The sequence below is a fragment of the Delphinus delphis genome, chromosome 17 (assembly GCF_949987515.2).
Source record: "Delphinus delphis chromosome 17, mDelDel1.2, whole genome shotgun sequence".
Lineage (NCBI taxonomy): Eukaryota > Metazoa > Chordata > Mammalia > Artiodactyla > Delphinidae > Delphinus > Delphinus delphis.
This window is the reverse complement of record NC_082699.1, coordinates 55,391,982-55,417,072: the sequence shown is the minus strand read 5'-3', so window position 1 is coordinate 55,417,072 and position 25,091 is coordinate 55,391,982. Positions and strand designations below refer to the sequence as shown.

The 25,091-nt window shown below is 31.6% G+C and overlaps 1 protein-coding gene across 3 annotated transcripts in view; it reads left to right on the top strand.

Moving 5' to 3' along the window:
- CSMD3 (CUB and Sushi multiple domains 3) overlaps window positions 1-25,091 on the top strand; it is a 1,080,105-nt gene that overhangs the window by 1,000,647 nt on the left and 54,367 nt on the right. For all 3 annotated transcript variants that reach the window (XM_060035246.1, XM_060035245.1, XM_060035244.1), the window contains 7 exons: window positions 1,718-1,891; window positions 10,141-10,314; window positions 12,343-12,516; window positions 13,945-14,130; window positions 16,050-16,223; window positions 18,358-18,540; window positions 21,559-21,735. In XM_060035246.1, coding sequence (XP_059891229.1) covers window positions 1,718-1,891; window positions 10,141-10,314; window positions 12,343-12,516; window positions 13,945-14,130; window positions 16,050-16,223; window positions 18,358-18,540; window positions 21,559-21,735 — 1,242 coding nt within the window. The remainder of the gene's footprint in view (window positions 1-1,717; window positions 1,892-10,140; window positions 10,315-12,342; window positions 12,517-13,944; window positions 14,131-16,049; window positions 16,224-18,357; window positions 18,541-21,558; window positions 21,736-25,091) is intronic.

Here is a 25,091-nt window from a genome sequence, read left to right as displayed (position 1 = left end):
CCTTTCATTTCATGTTCAACACAGTTTTACAGCATTTATGATATGGATACATAATTTATAAATAAACTAATAAAACATTTGAAGTCTGGATTATGGAGACTAAAATTTTAACATAACATAACTATATATAGTAAGTATGCAAGTACCTAGTAATATTTTACTTAGGAATATTTATTTTCTTAATCTCCATATTAAGCATAGGATTTGGGGGTTGCCATTTTTTATAAGATAATCATATTGATGAATTAAAAATCTCAAAATACATATCTAAATTATATTACATATTCTAAAAATATGGCATATGTTTGTAAATTTTTGCTTTACTCTTTTCAGTTTTCACCCAGGATCTTCCTCTAGGCTCATTCTTCTTCCATTATAATTTCATTAAAAGGGCACATGGGATAAGGATGTTTCAAAGAGAAGGAAAACAAATTATCTACAGCAGAAGCATTTATTGAACAAATGTTTGTCTGGTTTCTTTGTGTTCAATCCTTTATTATGTAGAAAAAATTTAAGTTCTACATAAGATCAGGTTCCTGCCCACAGGTAAGAATGCAGGAAAGACAGGAATCTAGGAATTACAATTCATTGAGAAAAACGGAAAGAACAGTATTTTTTTTCTGGTCCTCCATTTATTCATCTTTGAAATTAAAATGATATAAATATCAGTATTATTAATATTAATAAATAGTATAGCTACCTCAAAGGATTGTTTGGGGTATTAGTTCAAAACAATCGGTACATCTTAAATTCTACATGCAATTTTTTAAAGTCTGCAAATTTTTTATTTGTCTAATAGAATCCTAAAGCCTAGAGCTGAAAGCCAGAGCTGGAGCCAGAATAAAGGCTGGTGGTTAAGTATTCAATTCTTGAGTTAAATGGCTAGGTTTAAATTTTGATTTAGCTGTTTATAGGCTGTGGAATCTTATTAAAGTTACTTTCCTCTTATGTGTCCATATCCTAGTGCACACAATTCAGATAATGATTGCACCTACCTCATAGAGTTGTTTTGAGAATTGCATAAGATAAAGTGTTAGTAATAGTGTCTGGTACAAAAGCACTCAATAAGTGCTATCTATTATTGTTTTTATTCTAGAAAGAAATTTCATTTGTGGTCTTTAAATATGAAGGTGTTATAAGAGCTGGGTTCTGAATGACCTAGCAAGTCAGTTAATCTCTATTTTTTAGTTTTTTAAAACCTAAAACCAAAATGTGAAATATAATTATAATCTAATGGTTCTAGTGAAAATCAAATGATATTTCACATGTAAAGGGCTTTATAAACTGTAGAGTGTGCAACAAAAATTATTTGCACTTATGATCTTAGATAATGAGGAAACTGGCTCAGGTAAGTCAAAGGGATTGCCCAATGTCACTTGATAAGTCAGAGAAAGACTTTGGACTAATAAATTATCCTCCCTTAGTCTTGTTATTATTATTTTTTCATTACAACCTGTTGGGTGACCAGGTTGGCTACACAGAAAATGCAAACAAAATATCTTCATCACATGTCACTGTTACTTAGAAGATTTATGGGAACTCAAAGGGGATAAATTTTAAATTATGTCATCTATTTTCTCTACACTTTCATAATCATTCAAACATGTTTTACAAATGTCAATTTCACTTGTAAATATATCAAATCACAGCATGGTTTTGTTACAAGTTCATATTGACTATGTCTTTAAGCATTTTTATTTTTTTTATTGTTTTCAAGTCATTTCCTGTGGAGAACTACCTACACCTCCAAATGGAAATAAGATTGGAACTCAAACTTCATATGGCTCAACGGCCATCTTTACCTGTGATTCAGGATTCATGCTTGTGGGCTCTGCTGTACGTGAATGCTTTTCTTCAGGTCTTTGGAGTGGATCGGAAACCAGATGCTTAGGTACAGATTTTTAAGTCATTTTAACCAAACATTTTTTCTCCCTCTAGAAAGGCAGCCCTTTTTCATAATAAGAGATAATAACTTATATTCACTCAGTAAGGATAATAAAAACTGGAAAATATTTAACTTTTAAAATATCTCATGGTAGAAAAGCTATTAAACAGATAACTCTTAAAGTTAATCAACTAGCATTCCAAATGAGAATCTTATGTCATTAAGGAGAGACACATTTATCTTCCAGGCATGGTGAAAATAAAAGGTAAAAACTAATTGCTGAATGTCTGCATACTCAGCTGGATTAATCACTGTAACAGTTAATTCATTCTAAACCATAGTCAATTCTCCTTTCACCTATTTGCTTAAGGTAATGACTAAAGAAGAAAAACAAGTTCCACATTTAAATATCTTTCTCCCTTTTTATTTCCTAACATTTCAACATGTGTAGTATTACTTTGTATTAAAACTTTAAAAATCTATTTTTCAAACCTGATTTTAGGAAAATAGGGTTTTTTTCCCTTAGGTTTTTTAATTCACTGTAAAAATCTGTTCATTAAGAGACTGAATAGCTAGTTCTTCTTACCCCTTCTCTTATTATTAAAGGAATATTATGATTTAGGCTTTATCCCTTTTTTCAGAGACTTCAGTAATTATCTTAAGAGAATAGTATGATTTATGCTTTATTTTTCTCTAAAGTTATTTCAAGAAATGACAGCAAGTATTGAATTAGGCAATAATAATAATTGTTATAATAACTACTCACTTTCCTTTTGGAAACAAGGCATAATCTTTAGGTTTACTAATTTAAAAATTGCTGATTATTATGAACAAGGTGTTGCTAAATTTGTACAATGTTTTGTCTCTAAAATTTTACTATTTAAAAATATGACATATGACAGAAAAGTCTATATTTTAGCAGTTTAAATACACATTGTTTTGATAATAAGCTTGAAAATATTTATGGTGATACAATCATTATTTGAAACTTAAAAGGGTATAGCTGGAGATTTTGGTTAAAATTCTTTTTTTCAACCTCTCAGGAATATTTGTTAGTAGGTGTACTTGGAAACCCAGTAACAATGGCTTCTTTACAAGAGTACACATATTTATTTGACTATGCTATAAGACTATTATATAAAAAAGAAAATGGTAAAGATATTAAATCATTATGTGTTAATATAGGATTAGATGATAAAATAAAATATTTCTTACTAGTTTCTAACCTGGTTTTGGTTATGCTTATTTCAATTACAGATTACTTAGTTTACTTTTGCATTTGAAAATATATGTAAACTAAATTTAAGATACTGTATTTTATAACTCTTTGCCCTGATGAACTACTATTGTATGTTATATGTTATTTATTGACTATTGTATATAGGAAGTGGTTTTATTCACCTATTTAGAATCCTGATTCTGTTCTGTGGAAAGACAGGGCATAAAAGGAATGTTTGTAAGCAAACATTGTCTCTCAGTCTATAAAGACAACAATATTCTTGCATAGGATGTAGTGTTGACGTCTAATATAAACTCAAAAGTGTATCAGTAGGAGGAAAATGCAATTGCCAAATAAGCAGATCCTAGAATCTTATGCTTTGAATTAACCTTAAGAAGTCATGTAGCCCAGTCATTCTTCTCATGACTGCAAACAACTTGTCCTTATAGCCCCAGACACTTTTGTCCTAGAATGGCCACTAGAATGTGCTTATGATTGTTTCTTTAAATATAGTGTACTTATTCCCAAACTCCCAATTATTATGAATTTTTCAATTCAGAGTTGACTATGTGTATACATATGTCTACCACCTAGATTTTATGATTAGCCATTTGTTGTATTTGCTTATCACATATCTAGTCATCCTTCAATGCCTCTATCAATCCATCAATTCATTTTACTTTTTGATGCATTTTGAAGTTGCCAAATTCAGTACACTGCATTGTTAAACGTTTCTATATACATATCAGCTAGAGTTCAATATTTGCTCATGGTTCCTTTCTTTTTTTATGTTGGTAAATGTACACATGGTGAAATGCACATATCATAAATACACTGTTAGATACGTGTTGACAAATGTGTACACCTATGTAACTAAACACTCTATAGTTGTAGAACATTAACATTACCTCAGACTGCTTCCTCGTGACCCTTCATAGTCAATCTGCAGGTCTCCTCCCCTACCCACTGAGACAGTCACTGTTCTGTTTTTTTCACCATATGGTAGTTTTCCCTGTTCTAGAAATTCATATGAAGGGAATCCTAAATTATGTACTCTTTTTGTGTAAGGTTTCTTTCATTCTCTTTCATTCATGTTGTTGTGTATACCAGTAATTAAAAAAAAATTCTCTGAGTAGAATCCTATTGTGTGTATATGCCAAACTTTGGCCATTCCCCTATTGATGGACACATGGACTCTCTCCAGTTTGGGGCTGTTATGAGCAAAGCTGTTATGAACATTTTTGTAAAAGTCTTTTTGTGGACATGTGTATTCCTTTCTGTTACATAGTCTGGAATAAAATTTCTGGAAGAGTTCTGGCTGTCTCACATTTTCTGCAGCATATGGTATAGCCAGTCTTCTAATTTTAGTCATCTTCTTGGGTGCAAAAAGGTATCTTACAAGATTTAATTTGCATTGTCTTGATGACTACTGATCGAGTACAATTTCTTGGGCTTATTGGTCATCTGTAAATTTTCCTGAAGTATCTTTTATATTCAATTGCCTTTTATTACGACTTATAGCGTTCTTTATATATTCTTATTTTTTTTTAACATTTTCTCCCAGCCTATGACTTTCCTATTCATTTCTTAATGCTGTCCTAATGAGCAGAAGTTTTCAATTTTTGTAAAATCTATCTTTTTTTCTCTCTGGCTATTGCTTCCTGTGTCTTGTTTAGGAAAACCTTGTTCAACCATAAGTCACAAAGATTTTCTTTTATGTTTTCTTCTAGAAGCTTTACAGTTTTCAGTTTTACTTTATAGCTATGACTTATCTTAGTCATTTGTTGTTTTATATATCATGAAATAAGGTTGAGTGTTTTTTTGTTTGTTTGTTTGTATTTTCCAGAAGGGTGTCTGGCACTTTTGGTTGAATAGATTCTATAATAAATCTTGAAATTTTGTGTGTGTGTCCTCAAAATTTGTTCTTATTTTTCAGGATGACTTTGGATACTCTATGGCCTTTGAAGTTTCATATATGTTTTAGAATTCGGTTATTAATTGTTTATTTTTAAAGTGACTGTAGGATTGCATTCTATCTGTAGATCGTCTGGGGAGAATTGGCATCTAACAATGTTAACTCTTCTAATTCCTGAACATGGTAAAGTTAGTGTATTTATTCATTAGTATATTTATTCATTTATTAAGGTCTTCTTTCTTTTTTTTGCAATAGCAAATATTTAAATTTTTTTTTACCATAGAGATTATGTATACCTATTGCTAAATTTATTCCACATAATCTTTAGTGTGTTTACACTAATATAAGTGATATTGTTCATTTTTAATTACATTTCCAATTGTTTGATGTTAGTACATAAAAATAAAATTAATCAAAATATTTATCTAATATCCTGCCTCTTTGCAAGTTCACTTACTTGTTTTAGGATTTTCTTAAAATAACATTGTCTATGTATATGTCATCTGAGCATGAAATAGTTTTACTGTTTTGTTTCCTACTTTATGTTTTTACTTTCTTCCTTTGTATTAGTGTATTGAACTAGATAGGGCCCACCAAACAATGTTAAACAGAACTGATGAGAGTGGTCATCCATGTCTTGTTCCTTATATCAGGAGGAAAGAATTCAATATTTCATCAGTAAATATAATATGAACTTTTTTTCTTAGATGTATTTATAAGGTTGAGAAAATTTCCTTATATTGCTAATTGTTGTTAGTTTTTATCATGATTGGGTACTGAATTTTGCCAAATGATTTTCATCTATTGAAATAGCCATGTATGTTTCTCTCTTTTTATTCTGTCAGTATGGTAGATGACAGTGGTCAATATTTCATCTTAAACCAACTGGTCATTTCTAGGTAAACCCCAGATAATCATGATGTATTTTACATGTATTAATTTTCTAATTTTTTTTAAACAGTGCTGCATCTATGTTCATGAAGGACATTTTTTTTCTGTGTCTTTTACAGGTTTAATATTGGGATTATGGTTACCTCATTAGGCAAGTTAGGAAATGATTCTTTTTCTTCTATTTTCTAAGAGTTTGTGTAAGATTGGTGTTTTTTTGTTTGTTTCTTTGCTTGCTTTTTTACTTAAATATTTGATTGAATTTACTGTGAAAAAATGAGTCTTTTTTTTGGGGGGGGAGGTTTTGTTTAAGAATTGCAATACTTTAATAGATAAAGGACTATTCATATTTTCTATTTTATCTTGTGTTAGTTTTTGGATGATACAATTTTCAAAGATTTTGTCCTTTTATTCTGAATTGTTAAATGTATCAGCATAAAGCAGTTCTTAATATTCCCTTATCCTTTTAACATCTGTAGGCTTCGTAGTGATGTCACTTCATTCATTCCTGTTATTGGTAATTTTGTTCTCTCTTTTTTGTGTGTGTTGATAGGATTAGCTAGGAGTCTAACAATGTTGTTGACTTTTTCTTTTTTAAAGCTTCTAACTTTTGACTACCTTGATTGTGTTACAGTGACATATTTCTCTTTGCTTAGTCTACTATAGTTTTTTTTCTTTTTTTTTAAAATTGAGGTATAACTGGTATACAGTATTATATTAGTTTCAGTTGTACAACATAGTGATTCAACATTTGTATACATTACAAAATGTTTATGACAGTAAGTCTAGTTACTGTCTGTCACCTTACAAAGTTAATACAATATTATTGACTGTATTCCCCAAACTGTACATTACATCCCCATGACATTTATTTTATAAATGGAATTTTGTACTTTCTAATCCCCTTCACCAATTTCACATTCCTCCTAACCCTCCTCCCTCTGACAACCTCTAATCTGGTCTCTGTATCTGTGACTCTAGGTTTTGTTTTGTTTGCTTTTTTTGTTTTTTGGATTCCAAATATAAGTGAAATCATGTGATATTTGTCTTTCTCTGTCTGACTTATTTCACTTAGGTTAACACCCTCAAGGCCCATCCATGTTATTCCAAATGGCAAGATTCTGTTTTTTTATGGCTGAGTAGTATACCATTGTGCTTGTGCGTGTGTGTGTGTGTGTGTGTGTGTGTGTGTGTGTTGTGTGTATCATATCTTCTTTAACCATTCATCAATTGAGGGACACTTAGGTTGCTTTCATATTTTGACTATTGTAAATAATGCTGTGATGAACATGAAGATGCATAAATCTTTTTGAATTAGTATTTATTTTTTCCCTTTGGATAGATACCCAGTAGTGGAATGGAAGCTCTATTTTTAATCTTTTGAGGAATCTCCCTACTGTTTTCCATAGTGGCCGGGCCAGTTTACATTCTCACCAAGAGTGCACAAGAGTTCCTTTTCTCTACCTCCTCACCAACACTTGTTATTTCTTGTTGTCTTTCTGATAATAACCATCCTGACAGGTGTAAGGTGACACCTCTTTGTGGTTTTGATTTGCATTCCCCTGATGATTAGCGCTATTAAGCATCTTTTCATGTGCCTGTTGGCAATTTGTATGTCTTCTTTGGAAAAATGTCTATTCAGATCTTCTTGCCATTTTTTAAATTGGACTATTTGGGGTTTTTTTTATTATTGAGTTATATGTGTTCTTTATATAGTTTGGATATTAACTCTTCATCAGTTATATGATTTTCGTATATCTTCTCCAATTCAGCAGACTGACTTCTTGTTTTGATGATAGTTTCCTTCACTATGCAAAAGCTTTTTAGTTTGATGTAGTCCCATTTGTTTATTTTTGCTTTTGTTGTCCTTGTCAAAGAAGACGGATCTAAAAAATTATTGTTAAGGATGATGTCAAACAGCATACTGCTTATGTTTTCTTCTAGGAGTTTTATGGTTTCAGATCTTATACGTAAGTCTTTAATCCATTTTAAGTTTATTTTTGTATATGGGGTAAGAAAGTCATCCAGTTTTATTTTGTTGCATATAGCTGTCTAATTTTCCCAATACCATTTATTGAAGAGACTGCCTTTGCCCCATTCTATTTTTTTGCTTCCTTCATATTAATCGATCATATAAGTGTGGGTTTATTTCTGGACTCTCTGTTCTGTTCCATTGGTCTATATGTCTGTTTCTGTGCCAGCACAATGCTGTTTTGTTTACTGTAGATTTGTAGTATAGATTGTAATCAGGGAGTGTGATACCTCTTGCTTTGTTCTTTCTCAAGATTCTTTTGGCTATTTATGTTTCCATACAAAATTTAGAGTTATTTGTTTCAGTTCTGTGAAAAGTATTTTCATAGGGATTGCTCTGATCCTGTAGATTTCCTTGAGTAGTATGGTCATTTTAATAATATTAATTCTTCCAGCCCATGAACATGGGGTATCTTTCCATTTGTTTGTGTCATCTTCAATTTCTTTCATCAGTGTCTTATAGTTTTCCAAGTACAAGTTTTTTACCTCTGTGATTAGACGTATTCCTAGATATTTTCTTCTTTTTTATGCAGTTGTAAATGGGATTGTTTTCTTAATGTCTCTTTCTGATCATTCATGGTTAGTGTATAGAAGTACAACAGATTTCTGTATATTAATTTTGTATACTGCAACTATACTGAATTCATTTATTACTTCTAATAGTTTGTAGCATCTTTAGAATTTTCTGTATATAGTATCTGCAAATAGTGATAGTTTTATTTCTTCCCTTCCAGTTTGGATGCCTTATATTTATTTTCCTTGTCTAATTGCTGTGGCTAGGATTTCCAATACTATGTTGAATAAAAGTGGGGAGAATGAGCATCCTTGTCTTGTTCCTGATCTTAGAGGAAAAGATTTTAGATTTTCACTGTGTAATATGATATTGGCTGCAGGTTCTTGTCATATATGCCCTTTATTGTGTTAAGGTACATTGCCTCCCTATATCCACTTTGTTGAAAGTTTTTATCAAAAATGGATGTTGAATTTTGTCAAATGTTTTTTTCTGCATCTCTCGGTGTGATCATATGATTTTTATCTTTTATGTTGTTAATGTGTATTTCACACTGATTGATTTGAAGATGTTGAACCATCCTTGCATCCCTGGAATAAATCACATTTGATCGTGGTGTATGATCATTTTAATGTATTGTTGTATTAGGTTTGCCAATATTTTGTTGAGGATTTTTGCATCTATATTTATTAGGGTTATTAGTCTGTAGGTTTCTTTTTTTGTGGTGTTTTTTATCTGGTTTTGGTATCAGGGTAATGCTGGCCTCATAAAATAAGCTTGGAAGCTTTCTCTGCTCTATAATTTTTTTGGAGAAGTTTGAGAAGAATAGCTATTTAATCTTTGAGTGTTTGGTAGAATGCACCAGTGAAGCCATATGGTCCTGGATTTTTGTTTGTTGAGAGGTTTTTGATTACTGTTTCAATCACATACTAGTGATTGTTCTGTTCAGATTTTTATTTATTCAAGAGTCATTCTTGAAAGATTGTAAATTTCTAGGGATTTATCCATTTCTTCCCGTTTTTGTAATTTGTTGGTGTATAATTGTTCCTAGTAGTCTCTTATAATTCTTTATATTTCTGTGCTATCAGTTGTAATTTCTCTTCTTTCATTTCTGATTTTATTTATTTGAACCTTCTCTCTTATTTTTAAAGAAAGAATTTTTAGCTTAGGTAATGCTCTCTATTATTTTTCTATTTTCTATTTCCTTGATTTCTATAAATGTCTTTAATATATTCTTCTGTCTACTTATTTTGGCCTTTTTTTTTTCCTCTTCATTATTTTGCTCTTCTTTTTCCTTTTCATAAAGCGAAATATTGCTTGTTTCATCCTATATCTTTCTTCTTTTCTAATAAAAGCATTTAACACTGTAAAGCTCCTCACTAAGCATACTTTATAGGTATTCTTCAAAATTTTACATGCTATATTTTCATTTTTATACATATTGAAATGTTTGCTAATTTCCTCCAGGCCCAACTGTTACTGGAAGTGTGTTTTCTTTTAATTCCCAAATAGTAGGCATTTTGTTAAGTATATTAGAGTTATCTTAATGTTATATAATTGTGTTTGCCTTATTTTTGGCATATTTCTAAGTAAACATTTAAAGATTAATAATGTTATATATGTATACAAATATACAAATCATAATAAAACTTAGATCACAATATTAAAAATATTATTTTGACCAATTTCAGCGGGCCACTGTGGAATTCCAGAGCTTATTGTGAATGGTCAAGTTGTTGGAGAAAATTATGGATACAGAGACACAGTTGTTTATCAATGTAATCCTGGTTTTCGACTGATTGGTTCTTCAGTGAGAATATGTCAACAGGATCACAACTGGTCTGGTCAACTTCCATCCTGTGTGCGTAAGTAAGCATGGCAAAAGTAATTAGAGACCTCTGTTTAGTTCTCTTGAAATTACCAGTAATTTTTTTCTTAGGTAAGAGAAATGATTATATAGACAGATCCACACATATGTACGTGTGTGTGCACGTGTGTGTGTGTGTATTTAAATAACTAAGTTCTCACAGTGCATTTTTTTATACTGACACACACTAGTCTTTAAAGTAGGGTGTGTTCAGAAGCATATAAAACCATCCACCATGAAAGTGGAAGAAATATTAGAAAGTCTGTCATTACTTTGTGGATTTGGAACAATTTTGGAATTGTTTTAATAAAGATCTTACTAGTTCAACAAATATCCATCTGATCTTTTAAGTTAATTTAGATGTGAATTTACACATGAAGGATAAAATGAATTTTAAAATAGCTGAGTAATAACTCTAGTATTTTTTCTTACTCCACTGAATACCCAGCAGTACACAGTATTTCATATCACAGTCTATCCTATTTTGGGTCAGAAAGTAAATTATCCATATATTTCTTATTTTTTTCTCCTAATAATTTCCATCAGCAATCACTGACATTTGTATTAAAAATGGTGTTAGAAAATTAGAATAAACACTGTAAATGCGTTGTAATTTTAACACTATAGGATCAAATGATAGAGATTTTGGATGCTTCAGAGAAATAATGTGTGGGTCTTTAAGTATGGGTTCACAGGAAATATTTAATTTGTGGCCAGTTACATCCATATTTATAAATTCTATCATTGTCAAATTCTTATCCAATCAACAGAATTTTTTTGGAGTTCTAGTTTAATAGAAAATACATTAATGTGTTGAGATTTAATAGGATAATAGAACATATAGTTAGCAAAATTGCTTCTCTGTGGTGTGTGTGTATAGGGGGCAGACAGTTTAATGATTTAAAGACAGCAATATTATGCTGGATCCATCCCAGATTTTTTGCCTTTCATTATATCAAAGCATAGGCAACTAATACCATTATTTTTCTTGCTGAATAATTGAGACTATAAATGGAAATTGGCCCTTGGGGTAAAACAGGTTTCTTTATCAATAATTTTAAACAAGAATAAGATGCAGTTACATTTTCAAATGAATAGGTTGACGTTAACAATACAGCTGTAAATTAATTGCTCTTGGGTCATTTTTAAAGTACTAAAAGTGACTTGGGTCTTTCACTGTGCCCAGTTATGAAGCAGTATTACTGGACTTCCTGTGATTAATAAAGTGAGATAATGCAATAAAACAGTTCACAGGAATACAGAGTGTTTGGGAAAAGCCAGCACTAAATGAACTCTAAAAAAGAACCAAAACTCTAAACGATGTAAATAATGCATCTAATTGATACCATTATTTCCAAAAAAACTGTGCTAAATTATGAAATATCAATAGTGAAGAAACTATACCAGTAAGGTTGATTGGTTTAGGGAATCTTAATATTGGTATCTCAATATGTTAAGAATTCTACAGCATAAGGCATCATTTTTTATTGCAGTCACATAAAGTTATTCTTCAAGCAAGATTTTGCTAATCTATTAATCATAAAAATGGTTGGATAAATAATATTAAAAGAAACTATTTCAAAATTAAATACAAAAAATTGCTTTCACTTATCTGCAATTCTTAAACTTAACTAGAAAAGGAAATTTGGTTTAGTGTCATTCCTTTTGCCATTAACTAGTGATATGAATTTCAGTCATTCCCAAATTTCTTTGAATTTCAGTATTTTTCCCTAAAATGAAATAGAATGAAAAGCTATCATAGAACTTTAAATATCTGTGTACTACTTGCATGTAATTACTACAATTATAAATAATTGTCTACTTACTAATATAATACTTCTATATTAGACTATTTTGGCATTCTAAATTGTTCCTTTGCATTAGTAAAATTACTTTAAGTATATTTTCATATGAAAGTGGCCTTCTTTCCACATTCTTTGAAATGATTAAGTATAATTTTCATGTAATAATTGATAACTAATTATTCTGTTCTGTGTCTCTCCCACCCCGGCCCTGTTGCTATTAGCTGTGAGCTGTGGTCACCCTGGTAGTCCAATTTATGGAAGAACAAGTGGAAATGGATTCAACTTTAATGATGTGGTAACATTCTCTTGCAATATTGGGTATCTTATGCAAGGGCCAACAAAAGCACAGTGCCAGGCCAACAGACAGTGGAGTCATCCTCCACCAATGTGCAAAGGTAAAAATCTAACTATATTCCAGCTTAGGGCATGGTAATAATGTGTCTGTTTAGACACGCATGATAACATTTGAAACAGTTTGGACAGAACAGTAGAAAATTTTCAGCTAATAAAGCAAAAATATTTAATATTGATGTTATCTCATTAGCAATGCTTTCCTTTTTCTTATTTTTTTAACATTTTTAGAAGTCAAAACTGACAAACTTTATTTCAGCTGCTTAACTATGTTATCTTGTACCTATTTTATGGCTGTATATAAAATCATTTATATTTTTTTTACTTGCAGTTTGCTTCATAATCAATGGAACTTTTCAATTTTTTAAATATTTTTTATAATTTTTATTGGAGTATAGTTGATTTACAATTTTGGATTAGTTTCAGGTGTATAGGAAAGTGAATCAGTTAAACATATACATATATCCACTCTTTTTTAGATTCTTTTCCCATGTAGGTCATTACAGAGTACTGAGTAGAGTGAGTTCCCTGTGCTATACAGCAGGTCCTTATTAGTTATCTATTTTATATACAGTAGTGTGTATATATCAATCCCAATCTCCCAATTTATCCCTCCCCCTCTTTGCCCCTGGTAACCATAAGTTTGTTTTCTGCATCAGTGACTCTATTACTGTTTGGTAAATAAGTTCATTTGTACTTTTTTTTTTTTTTAGATTCCACATGTAAGCAATATCAGATAATATTTGTCTTTCTCTATCTGACTTACTTCACTCAGTATGACAATCTTCATATTTTTGGTTAAACAATGTTTGAGGCCTAGGGCTTCCCTGGTGGCGCAGTGGTTGAGAGTCTACCTGCCGATGCAGGGGACACGGGTTCGTGCCCCGGTCCGGGAAGATCCCACATGCAGCGGAGCGGCTAGACCTGTGAGCCATGGCCGCTGAGCCTGCGCGTCCGGAGCCTGTGCTCCGCAACGGGAGAGGCCACAACAGTGAGGGGCCCGCGTACCGGAAAAAAACAAAACAAAACAAAACAATGTTTGAGGCCTAAATTACCATGATACCTGCATTAGACGTTTATTTATTGTTCTCTCTATAGAAGTATATTAAAGATAATTGTTTTGTGTTTTTTCCACTTCCAAAGATGTATATTTTGTATTGTCTGATAAAGTAACAACCAAATTATCATTTTCTTCCATTTTCTAATTGTTTAAAGCTTGAAAGGTTAAATCTGTACTCAGTGTAATATTTAGGAGTTGCTATTGTTCAAAACAATTTTGCAAAGAAGTTTTCCTTTTTCCAATATTTTCAGCCAAACCAATTTCAGTCCATTATATCCCATTAAAATGTTAATATTATTCCTTGAATCTTTGGTTTGTTTGATTAAATTTACCTTTGAAACTACGTTTCTAATGGAAATCTATATATGTATATTATTCCAAACATATATTTCAAAATTTGTCATTTGTTTAGTGGTCAACTGTTCTGATCCCGGAATTCCAGCCAATTCCAAAAGAGAAAGTAAAATAGAACATGGGAATTTCACCTATGGCACTGTGGTATTCTATGACTGCAATCCTGGATATTTCTTATTTGGATCTTCAGTTTTGATATGTCAACCAAATGGACAATGGGACAAACCTTTACCAGAATGTATCAGTAAGTAGATAATGGGAACTCTTCCTTGAGATAATGCCGTGGAAGGAACATGTATATTTACTATCTTTATGAAATATTTAGGGCTGTGTATCAGAAGAAAGCATATTGATTGTATTGTCTTATTTTGAAACTACACTTCCCTATATCCTGCCAATTCAATGCCCAAATGCCATTTTTATTAGTAATAATGTGATTAATAGTTCTCTGTCATCCCTTGATTTTGAACCTTTATGGAGCAGATAGAATATTAAAAGCAGATGTATTTCATACTCTATGATGTTACCATCCCATGAGAATAAACTATATTTTTATTTTCTATTGTACTAATATTTCAAATTTCATTTAAAGCAAAATTAGTTTAATATAAACAGCTTGAAAATACTTGAGAAATTAGACAAAGGTGTTACTTAATACTTACTGATTTTAAGTATTTATTATATACAGGTACATGCACATAAGAAATGTTAATACACATCATCTTTCAAGTCAGTCAGCATACGAGTGCATTTTGTTATATGTTGTGATTGTAGAATATAAATAAAATAAATTATAGCAGCTTTGCATACAATTAACATGTGTAGTGAGACAATAATTTAACAGAAATAAATCAAAATTTTGTGAAGACATAGAGAAGTGAACATGAATTCTAGGAATTCAGCTTATTGATAGGTCTCAAATATATTTACATCTCAGAGCTGATGAATCTTGGACATGATAGGAGAGAGAAGAACTTTATAGATTGAAGGAGTAGTGTATCAAGAAAGCATTGTGCAAGTAATTTTTGGTTATACTAAATTGCTAAATTATAAAATTATTTTATGATCATGTTTTATTTAAGAGGCACTTTCTTTATGTTCATGGGGTAAGATTTTTTGAAAAATTAGTGGCATCATTCATGTACTCATTCACAAACTGACAAAGAAACAAAACTTTATACAGTGTCTATCTAATTTCATATTCTATGCAGATAATTAAATCAATTGTTGATCCCTTGCTTAAAATGCATTTGATTTCTTTTTGTAGACTGACTAGTCTAATGGTTTAAGTAATTCACTTACTTAGCCTTGTGTGGCTACAACATTAAAGTTAAAAATCTTTTGTAGGACCTGAAAACATGAACTCCTTCAGATTTTCTTAGCTCTTATTTACTTTTTACCTTTTCTTTATTTCCTATAGCACTCCCTGGTACTGTGCTAAGTACTCAGGGGTTTTATTAAGTTTATGTCTCCTTGTGTGCTATTTAATACTTTAGAGTCATATTGTGCTCAGTATTTTTCCAAGTTACAACTAAAAGGGGGCACACAGTAAGTTCCCAAGCTACTTCTAGCTTATGAAGATAATTCTCAATGTGTTAACATCTGATTCTGCTAGGCTTAGCTGTGTTTTGGTTGATAAGCCACTGAGTATTTTCAGGATAATTTATTCATTAATGGCCTGGAGTGGAATCTGGACTACATTATGTGTAGTCTACATTGTGTGTCACAGATCCACCTTCATTCCCTCTCCTTTACCCTTAAGTTTTTCCCTTTTAATTTTTGTATAGGCTCATTTTGAATCCTATATGACCTTATTTAGCCAATCCACATCACTCCTCTCCCTAACTTTCACATCCTTATCTAGACACATACATACTTCCAACCCATGCACATATGTATATAAACACACACTCACTACCCCCACACATACAATCTTATACCGATTCAATCATTTAAGTTTACTTACAATGTTCCTGTTAAACTCATGCTCAGGGTGAGTGGGATGACAGAATAACTCCTGTAACTTCAACTGTCATATAGATATTTGATTTCTGGATTATGTGTATATTAGAGCAGATAATTCTGATTTATTTCATAAAAAGTTGGTGTAGGTTGTTTGATAGAGATATAAAAAATTTTATATTCAATAATTATGTATTGTAGTGATTGACTGTGGACACCCTGGCGTTCCTCCTAATGCAGTCCTGTCTGGTGAGAAGTATACCTTTGGGTCCACTGTTCGCTATTCCTGCACAGGAAAGCATACCCTTCTCGGCCAGTCATCAAGGACTTGCCAATTAAATGGCCATTGGAGTGGATCACAACCTCATTGTTCAGGTACCACTTGGAAAATTGGATGATATGTGTTGGAAATTACATTAATAGTATTATTATTATTTGGAATATATACACAAAACAATCTAAAGAGGTACAATAATACATTTCTCTTTTAAAAATCTCATGGGAGAAGCTGTAACATTTTTACATTTATTGGAATTCTTCTTAAGGTAATATGAATTTAGAACACAAATTAATACTGATTTTGTAAATGATAAATTACAGGTATATGTTTTGAACTGTGTTGTATCAAATGTAAGTGGTGTTAGGATGCTACTCTCTGTGAAGTGCTTTTTTTATTCATTAAAATAGCTAACCATTCAAGCTTAAGTAGCTATTCCATTTTAGCAGATATAAAATATGTTTCCCTATAAAGCAATGTTATATCAGTAGTTTCCTGTTAGAATTCAGTTCTTTGTAGATGAACTTTGTAAGCAATCAGTTACTTAATAGCATAATTTTAAAATAAAGCCCTAAATGTTTTAAATTAAACTAAGCCAATAATTTTTATGAAAAACATTTATTTTCCTAATTTTATTATTAATAGACAACATATAACTCCTGAGTGTCTATGATCCCAATAGAGTTTTCTTAGAATAAGTAAATATTCAGTGTACTTTTAATTAATAATTTGTTCACAGAGTGAGTATTTGAAAAATCTTTTTTGAGCTGTTTAAGTTACTGTTTTTCTTCAGAAATTGTATTTCAGTTTTAGAGCTGTGATTTCTCCCTACTTGATACTATTTATTCTGTTTTTACCTATCAGCCAGATATTGGTGCTCATTTTTCTGCCTGTTCTTTCTACTTACATATTGTCCATTATCTTTATATTATTTTATCTCTGTGGAGATCATATGATGACTTATTAGGAGTTGTTTTACACTATTTTTCCTTTAGAGGTAAAAGTTGTGAAATACTTAGTTTCAGATTCCCCTTGTAATTGTGGTTAAACCCTATGAAATAACTACCTGGTGCTTCAAATTTAATCTATAGATTTTTAAAACTATCATAGTTAATTTACTCACTCAGCTAACTGATAATACATATAACACACATCTCTCTCTGTGTCTCTGTCTCTGTCTCTGTCTCTCTCTCTCTCCCTCTCTCCCTCCCTCTCTCTCTTTCTGTCATACACACACACACAGGATTGATTGGGAAACTACTACTTAGTTGTAAAAATAATCTGTACACATATATTTAAAAGTGAAATAGTGACCTTAAATATTTATGTTATTATTAATATTTCATCACATGAAGATGAGGAAATATTAAGAAGGATTCCAAATACACAGGGCGTGTCAAAATAGGCATCTAGATAGACAGAAAGCACTGTCAATGCTTATGTATTCAACTTTCTCTCTGTCTCTCTTTCTGTGTCTCTCTGTTTCTCTCTCTCTCTCTCTCTGTCTCAAAAGTATACTAATACTGTGGCAACTTTAATTAAAATTAATTAAGAAATGATAAAGAGACAGTAAACCCTAAACACTATAATCAAAAGAGAAACACTTTGGCATGAGCAAAAAATCCGTATTAAGAACTTAAGTCAGAGTTTCTAGTCTTTGTTTACAATTTATTTTTATATCTTCATGTATGAGAGGTATGCAGCTTATTCATTTTTGGTCAGTGGTCATTGATAGAGAAGATTAGGGGGTGAAAGTTTAGAAATACTATATTTTAACATTTATATTTTCCAGTATATCACAGTTCTATTTTAACAGAAACTGATTCAATTCAGAGAAAGAAAGATGAAAATTGCCAAGTCCATGTTTTAAATTTTAATTGTATAAATCCATTCTCATTTGAGCCCAACGAACTGTCAATTATAAATTTTCCATTATGTCGGTTAAGAACTAGATTCTGGAAATACTAATGAAATATCTTCAACTTATTGAACGTCTCCAAATATCACTGGTATGGAAAATAACACCATACTCTGCAACTATTTTCTTTTTCCTTTAGGCTTTTTCTTATGACTGGAGTCAGATAGGAAATATGAATTACGATTTTACCCAGTCAACTTAGCATGTTAAAACACAACATGTGCAAAAACAAATTCCTACAAGAATGTTGGACTAAATCATAACTTAATAAATGTTCATTGAAATAAGTTAACTTGAACTGTACTGAATTGCAGGTGATGCTACTGGTACATGTGGGGATCCAGGTACTCCTGGTCATGGTTCTAGACAGGAAAGCAATTTCAGAACCAAAAGTTCTGTACGTTTTGCCTGTGATATTGGTTATATCCTTCATGGCTCAGAAGAAAGAACATGTTTACCCAATGGCAGTTGGACTGGAAGGCAGCCAGAATGCAAAGGTAATCTCAAGTAGAAACTAATAACATTGATGATGCTGGAATTTAAAGTGTATCAAATTCAACTGGGTGCTGCTCATGAAATTACTCCTACCAGTTCTTGTCCTCAATCATGGAATAAAAGCAGTATCATTCCAGTTTTACCAACACTGTCCTATAAGAGAAATATGATAGATAACAATTATTAAGTTATTAAAATTATCTCTCATGGATCATTTATATACATTGTTCACATCACAGTAGATATCAGGATTGGAAAAGTTAAAAAGAATTTTTTTTTCCCTTTATCACAGTGCTCTGTATTGTTGACACCACTAGGAAAAAATTAGGTTGTTCTCACATCAACATTACCTCATGATCTGTTTTAGTTTTCAGGTTTGTAGAAATGGAAAAATATAAACAGATGTCTAAGTATAAATGATATTTTTATTTATAGGTATTGCTCATAACTAGAATTCTTAATATTTGGGGTGTTTAAGTAAAATTGTTAATTGTTCTGACTGATTCAGAGTAAACATAATTTTTACAAGACTGCCTAGAAAAGGAAATGTTGCTGGAAAATTACCCTTATAATTTAAATTGTTCTTTTTGAGATTATTTTAGTGCAAAAACTAAACTTGCAAAGGTATGTATGAAATTTACTTGATGTTATACCAAATGTATGGGGTTTATAAATAGAAAACAATTCCCAATAAAACCTTCTTGACAGTTTTTTGATTGACTATATTTTCATACACTTGTATTATGTTTAAAATTAGTATCCATATTCTAGGAAAGATAGTTATCTTTTTTATAACTGGACTAAATTAATAATCTTAAGAGAGAATTGCAGCTCAGTTTCTATTATAGGGAAAGGATGGGAACAAAGTTGTGGAGCAAAAGACACTAAGCACACTGTCTTCACTTTATTTCTCAAACTTACTTTCCAAAGGCAAAGTCTTTATAGTGATGTCGTACATTATGTGGGTGATATCTAAGCCAGCTCTTTGCTCAGCTGAACTGCAAAATATTTTTAGACGAAATGCAACCTGGTGCTGACCTTGTTTTGTTAATGTACACATTACAGATAAAATAGACCTAGGAGTTGTAGCAAATAAAACAGAATTAATATTTTCCCCATAAAATGGAGTTCATACAAATCACTTAGAAAAACAGATTCTAGCAGATGACTGGAAAGAGGAAATGAACAGAAAATACACAAGAGCAAAAAAAAATTGCAAACTATAGAAGAAATTCTACATAACTACTAATCAGAATATTACAATTAAACATCAAACGATCATTTTTCACCTGCTTTAATATGAAATTGTAGCGTATGTGCAGCAAAACTAGAACTTTAAAACATTTCTAGAGGTTTTTTAAAATTATATTTTAGATTAAGTTGATAAAAATGCATATATATTCTTAGCTTTGATTTATTAACTCCACTTTTGAGGAATTTTTTTTTCCTAAAGAAAATAAAAATATTGGGGCTTCCCTGGTGGCGCAGTGGTTGAGAGTCCGCCTGCCGATGCAGGGGACACGGGTTCGTGCCCCGGTCCGGGAAGATCTCACATGCCACAGAGCGGCTGGGCCCGTGAGCCATGGCCGCTGGGCCTGTGCGTCTGGGGCCTGTGCGTCCGGAGCCTGTGCTCCGCAACGGGAGAGGCCACAGCAGTGAGAGGCCCGCGTACCAAAAAAAAAAAAAAAAAAAAAAAATGTTGGGACATGGTATTGGAGAGGATGTGTGAAAATAAGCAAACTTTCACACTATTGATACAAGTGTGTATTTTTCTAATATCTTGGGTAACACTATATATACTTAAAAATATTTTTCAGAATTAAAATTTTCCAGAAATTCCACTTTCAGAAACTTATCATAAAAATAGGATCAGTGTACATAGTTGTATATATAAGCTAGAGTACATTATAACCAAAAATGATAGAGAAACTAAACTAAACTAAATTTCATGTTTATCAGCAGGAGATTAGTTAGGTAGATTATGAATACACACATAATGGAAAACTCTCCAGGTACTAACCTTTATGAAAGAAAGATGCCCTAATTGTAATGTGCAAGATGTATAAGTTTTCTGTCTACACACACATACACACAAACATACAGCACCATTACCAATGATCGACAAAATTAAATATTTAAGATGCAGCAAGAGATATATGTGGTACTTTCTGAAATTATAAGTACACTTCATAATCATATAGATAGCAAATTCTGTAAAGTATTAAGATGCCTTCTTATACTACAACAAAATTAGGTACTGCATTTGATATAGGCTTGCTTTTTATATATTTAAAAAATTCACTGATGCCATTGGTGGCAAATAGTTAAACATAATACAGAATAATCATATAAAGCATTTGTGTTTGTGACTCCTATTTAGGATACATTGAAAACTTAATGAAAATCATTCCTAGAATTTTAGTGACTTTGTTTTTACTCAGTTAATTTTTTGTACACTTTGGTCCAGAAATAGAGATTATAAAGTTTTAGTGCAAATCAGTTATATACTTATATAAATAAAAACATACATGATGCTTATAATATTTAAGCGTGTTTTATATCTGTTTTATTACAAGTATAATTATAGTAAATCAGTGTATATTTTATATCTGTTTTCTTACAAGTATAATTATAGTAAATCTTTGTTTCTTCTCGTTACATATCTTCCAGTTTTACATGAGCTGCTTTTTAGGCAGAGACTCTTAAAATTCTTCTTTGAAAGACTTTGTGTTACCCCAAAGCAATACTCTCAAGTAATTACTGTGCAAAGTTTTACCAAAATGACTCACAAAATTCTTTAAAAAGTAGCTTTTATATGATTTGTATCCCAGTAATTAAACTAATAAGATATAAATTTATCTTGAATTTCAACTCCTTATAAAAGAGAATTCAATGCTTATTTTAGAGGATTTTATTGCTCCTTTGGATAATCTGAAACAATCATTTAGTCCTTAACTTTTTGTGAGAGGATTCCTAAATACACTATTTTTATATATACTCTTAACCATTTTGTTTTATAGCTGTACAGTGTGGTAACCCAGGGACAACAGCCAATGGAAAAGTCTTTCGGATTGATGGCACAACATTTTCTAGTTCAGTCATTTATTCCTGCGTGGAGGGATATATCCTTTCTGGACCTTCAGTTAGGCAGTGCACAGCCAATGGAACGTGGTCTGGAACTTTGCCTAACTGTACAAGTAAGTTTCTTCTCAGTATTTTGAAGTATCACTAGGTATGTGAAAAATAGTTATATAAACATGTATGTGTGTGTTTTGTAATTAATCAAACCAGGCAAGGTTTTGAATATTTGTATTGTCCTTCACATTAAAAGATGATGATAGTGTTACGGTTCACGTGTACACTAGTGAGTTTAAGAATCAGTTGGCTTCCAAGGTATCACATTGGCAGAGAAAAGAGGGATCACAGAATATCAGTGCTATTAAATGTAATTTTACAGTATGTTAAAAACAGAGATGAATTATCAGCTATAATCAAGGCTAAAAATACAAGGAATGTACTTTCGTTTTGCCAATCTAGCACATATTAATTGTTGACTTGGTTTTTGAAAAAGCAGACTGATTATTTTTGGGTTCGTGAACTATTGTCGGAAGTCCTGATGGCTGATTTGCCCTCTTGAGATGTTAAAAAATGTGGCATTTCAGAGATTCAGCATCATAATGAAATTACCCACTTGTTGGATTTTTTTAATGTATTTAAAATTCCTATATATAAATTAATGCCTATATATGGAAAAATAGAATTTATTTAACTAACAATAATCTATCCATTGGAAAATCACTGCTGCTTATATTAAGAAGAACTGCAGTAGCATCATGTAAATCATGAAATTTTTGAAAGAAGAGCTATTTTAGGATGTGTTCAGAGACTCATTCAAGGAGTCATGAGACGTTGCTAAAGCCCTTGAGTGAAATAGGCTCTGAGGAGACTAATGGAAGTTTCTTGTGTGTTGAAATTTGAACAGATTATACTTTTGCTGTAGAGGCCCTCATTAAAAGTCGTTTGTGAATATTAACATAAATGGGCGTAAGTAAAATTTGTAAATGAGAAGCATGTTGCTTCCAGGATCCAAAAAGATGCTGGGCTTATTTTAGTGTTGTGGTGTGGAGAAGGTCAATAGTTCTTGACAGTGTCAGTGATAGAGCAGCCCTTTGCTGACCTAGTAATTCCCAGAAATTTACTAAGGAGGCAGGCCTTGTACCATGTTTGGGCGAATGATGCATCCCCCACCTTTTTCTTTAGCTCTTTTGTGAGTATTTGTATTTCCTGAATAAATAGCTTAATTAATCTATTCAGAGGAGGATGCTGTCAAACTAATGCCATGTCATATCTGTGATTCTTGAGAAAGTTAGTTGTAGTTAATATCGTGCCTGAAAACTGTTGAGATACTTCGTGTATATTGTGTCTCTTCAAAGGTAAAGGCACACTATGGCTGGAAGGTCGTTGAAATAAGCACTGAATAGAACATATCAGCCAAATGTGCAATAGCAAAGTATTTCTCAGTTGTTGATTTGAATCAGTAACAAGTTATATTCCTGGCCTTGTGTCAGCACCAGATACTGTTACATCTAATCTTTGCGAGTAGTTTTTTTACTTCAGCTTGGGCAGTTTTCTCATGGCTTAATCAGTATTCTGCCAAATAACTCAAGGAGTTTTCTCCTTACGTCTCCAGAGATCTGTGTGTGTGTCCTCTCTTGTATTCTGTCTCACTAAGTCTGTCCACTTTGTTGTCTCCTGTCCAATCCATCTTTTCAACTCAGGGAGTCTGCCGGGCTCTGCATGGGGTCCTTCTCCCTGTGCCACAGCCTGGAAACTCTCTTTGGGCAGTAAGACGAGGCAGTCATAGCAATTACCTCATTTGTTTCCTGTCACTCAAGGATCACTGTGCTTTGCTGCCTGATGAAACTTGTACTTTTTTTGAGGGGGGTGGGATTGGGAAGTTGTTTCAAATGGAGAGTAAATTCTTCCTTGTTTCTCCATCTTGAAGGAAAGAAGTCCTCCTACTTACTTTGAAAATGTCTCATTTTTTAAAATACTGAACATTCTAACAATTAAGAAATATGCTTTACTGTTTTCATGGTACACCACCCCAATCTGAGCCTTTAAAACTCTTACCTAGTACCCTTTAAGAATTAGCTCAAACGGCACATTTGGCAAAAGCCTTCTTAGGGCACTTCTTCCTCATATCCGCTTTGGCTAAAACTGATCTCTCTACATTGTATAACTCTTTTATGGCAGTTCCTTACATCACTAAACTATAAACTTAATAGGGCATTAGTAACTGGGGCTGTTTATATCATTGACCCTCTAGCACCTGATACATAAATTGACCAAGTAAATAGTTGTTGACTGACTCAGATATCTCATATGAATTTAATTTAGCTATTAGTGCACATGACTTACCATTCCACTCCATTTTAAAATACTTGCAGAGGGGGCTTGTAATTTATAGATAACATAGCACACAGTTTCTGGTATATAGTATGTTTTCAATATATAGTTATGAAAAAGAAGGAAATAATGAATATATTCAGAATAAAGGAAATATACTGAGTAACATTTCTTTTCACATTGAATAACAATTTTTTTTATTCATGGATAAATACCTAAGTCTTTTATTTAAAGTATTTTCCAACTTTAGTAAAGAAAAACACATACTAGTTCTTAAGATTGAAAATTAGATTAAATTTTTTACTGAATTGTTTTTGGTTTTCCTTAGGAATTTTTAAACAAGTTAAAAAACACTCAATTCAACACAGACCGGGAGCAAATAACATATCAAAATTTAAAGTCTCTTTTTTATGTCAGTTCTTCAAGGAGAAATATTGTGTTGAGTAAGGTATTTCAAGCATTAGCTTTTAAATGATGAATTGCTATTAAACTAGAAACTGAGAATTTTAACAGTTGATTTACTTCACAGCAAACACCTCAGTAGCAACCCAAACCAAAAGCAAAAATAAAAATATCCTTCAAAAAGAAACACAGAGAGAGGTTTCAGTGGAAATTAAAACAGATTAAACTCCTGTAATTAAAGAATCTAACATACTGAAAATTTTATATGTGGTGATCTGTTGTTGATTAGAACAAGTGTTTCAGAGTCCTTCTCATTAATTTGCAGTGGAAGTTAATTTCAATATATGATTGATAGAATCATGTAATTTTGGAGCTGGAAGAGATTGTATCGTAGACTTAAATGCATAGGTCAGGAAATTGAGGCACCAAATCATTTAACTGATTTACTGAATACTGACAGAGCTCACCACTAAACAGTTATTTCTGCCACATAAATGGATGAAATTTCCCATTAAATTAATTTTTTCATTTCTTATATATACCAGAAACATTAAATTCAAATAAAGCATATGTTTAATAAATTTTGATTTAATGTAATTGCCTTTTGTAGGCATTATTTTTCTAGTATCTATATGCAAGGACATAAACATGAATTTAAAATGAATTAAATTAAGTATGAAAAAATTTAAAGTATTGAACTAAATTTCTAAACCAAATTCCTGATTCCAATTTTTGGAAAACC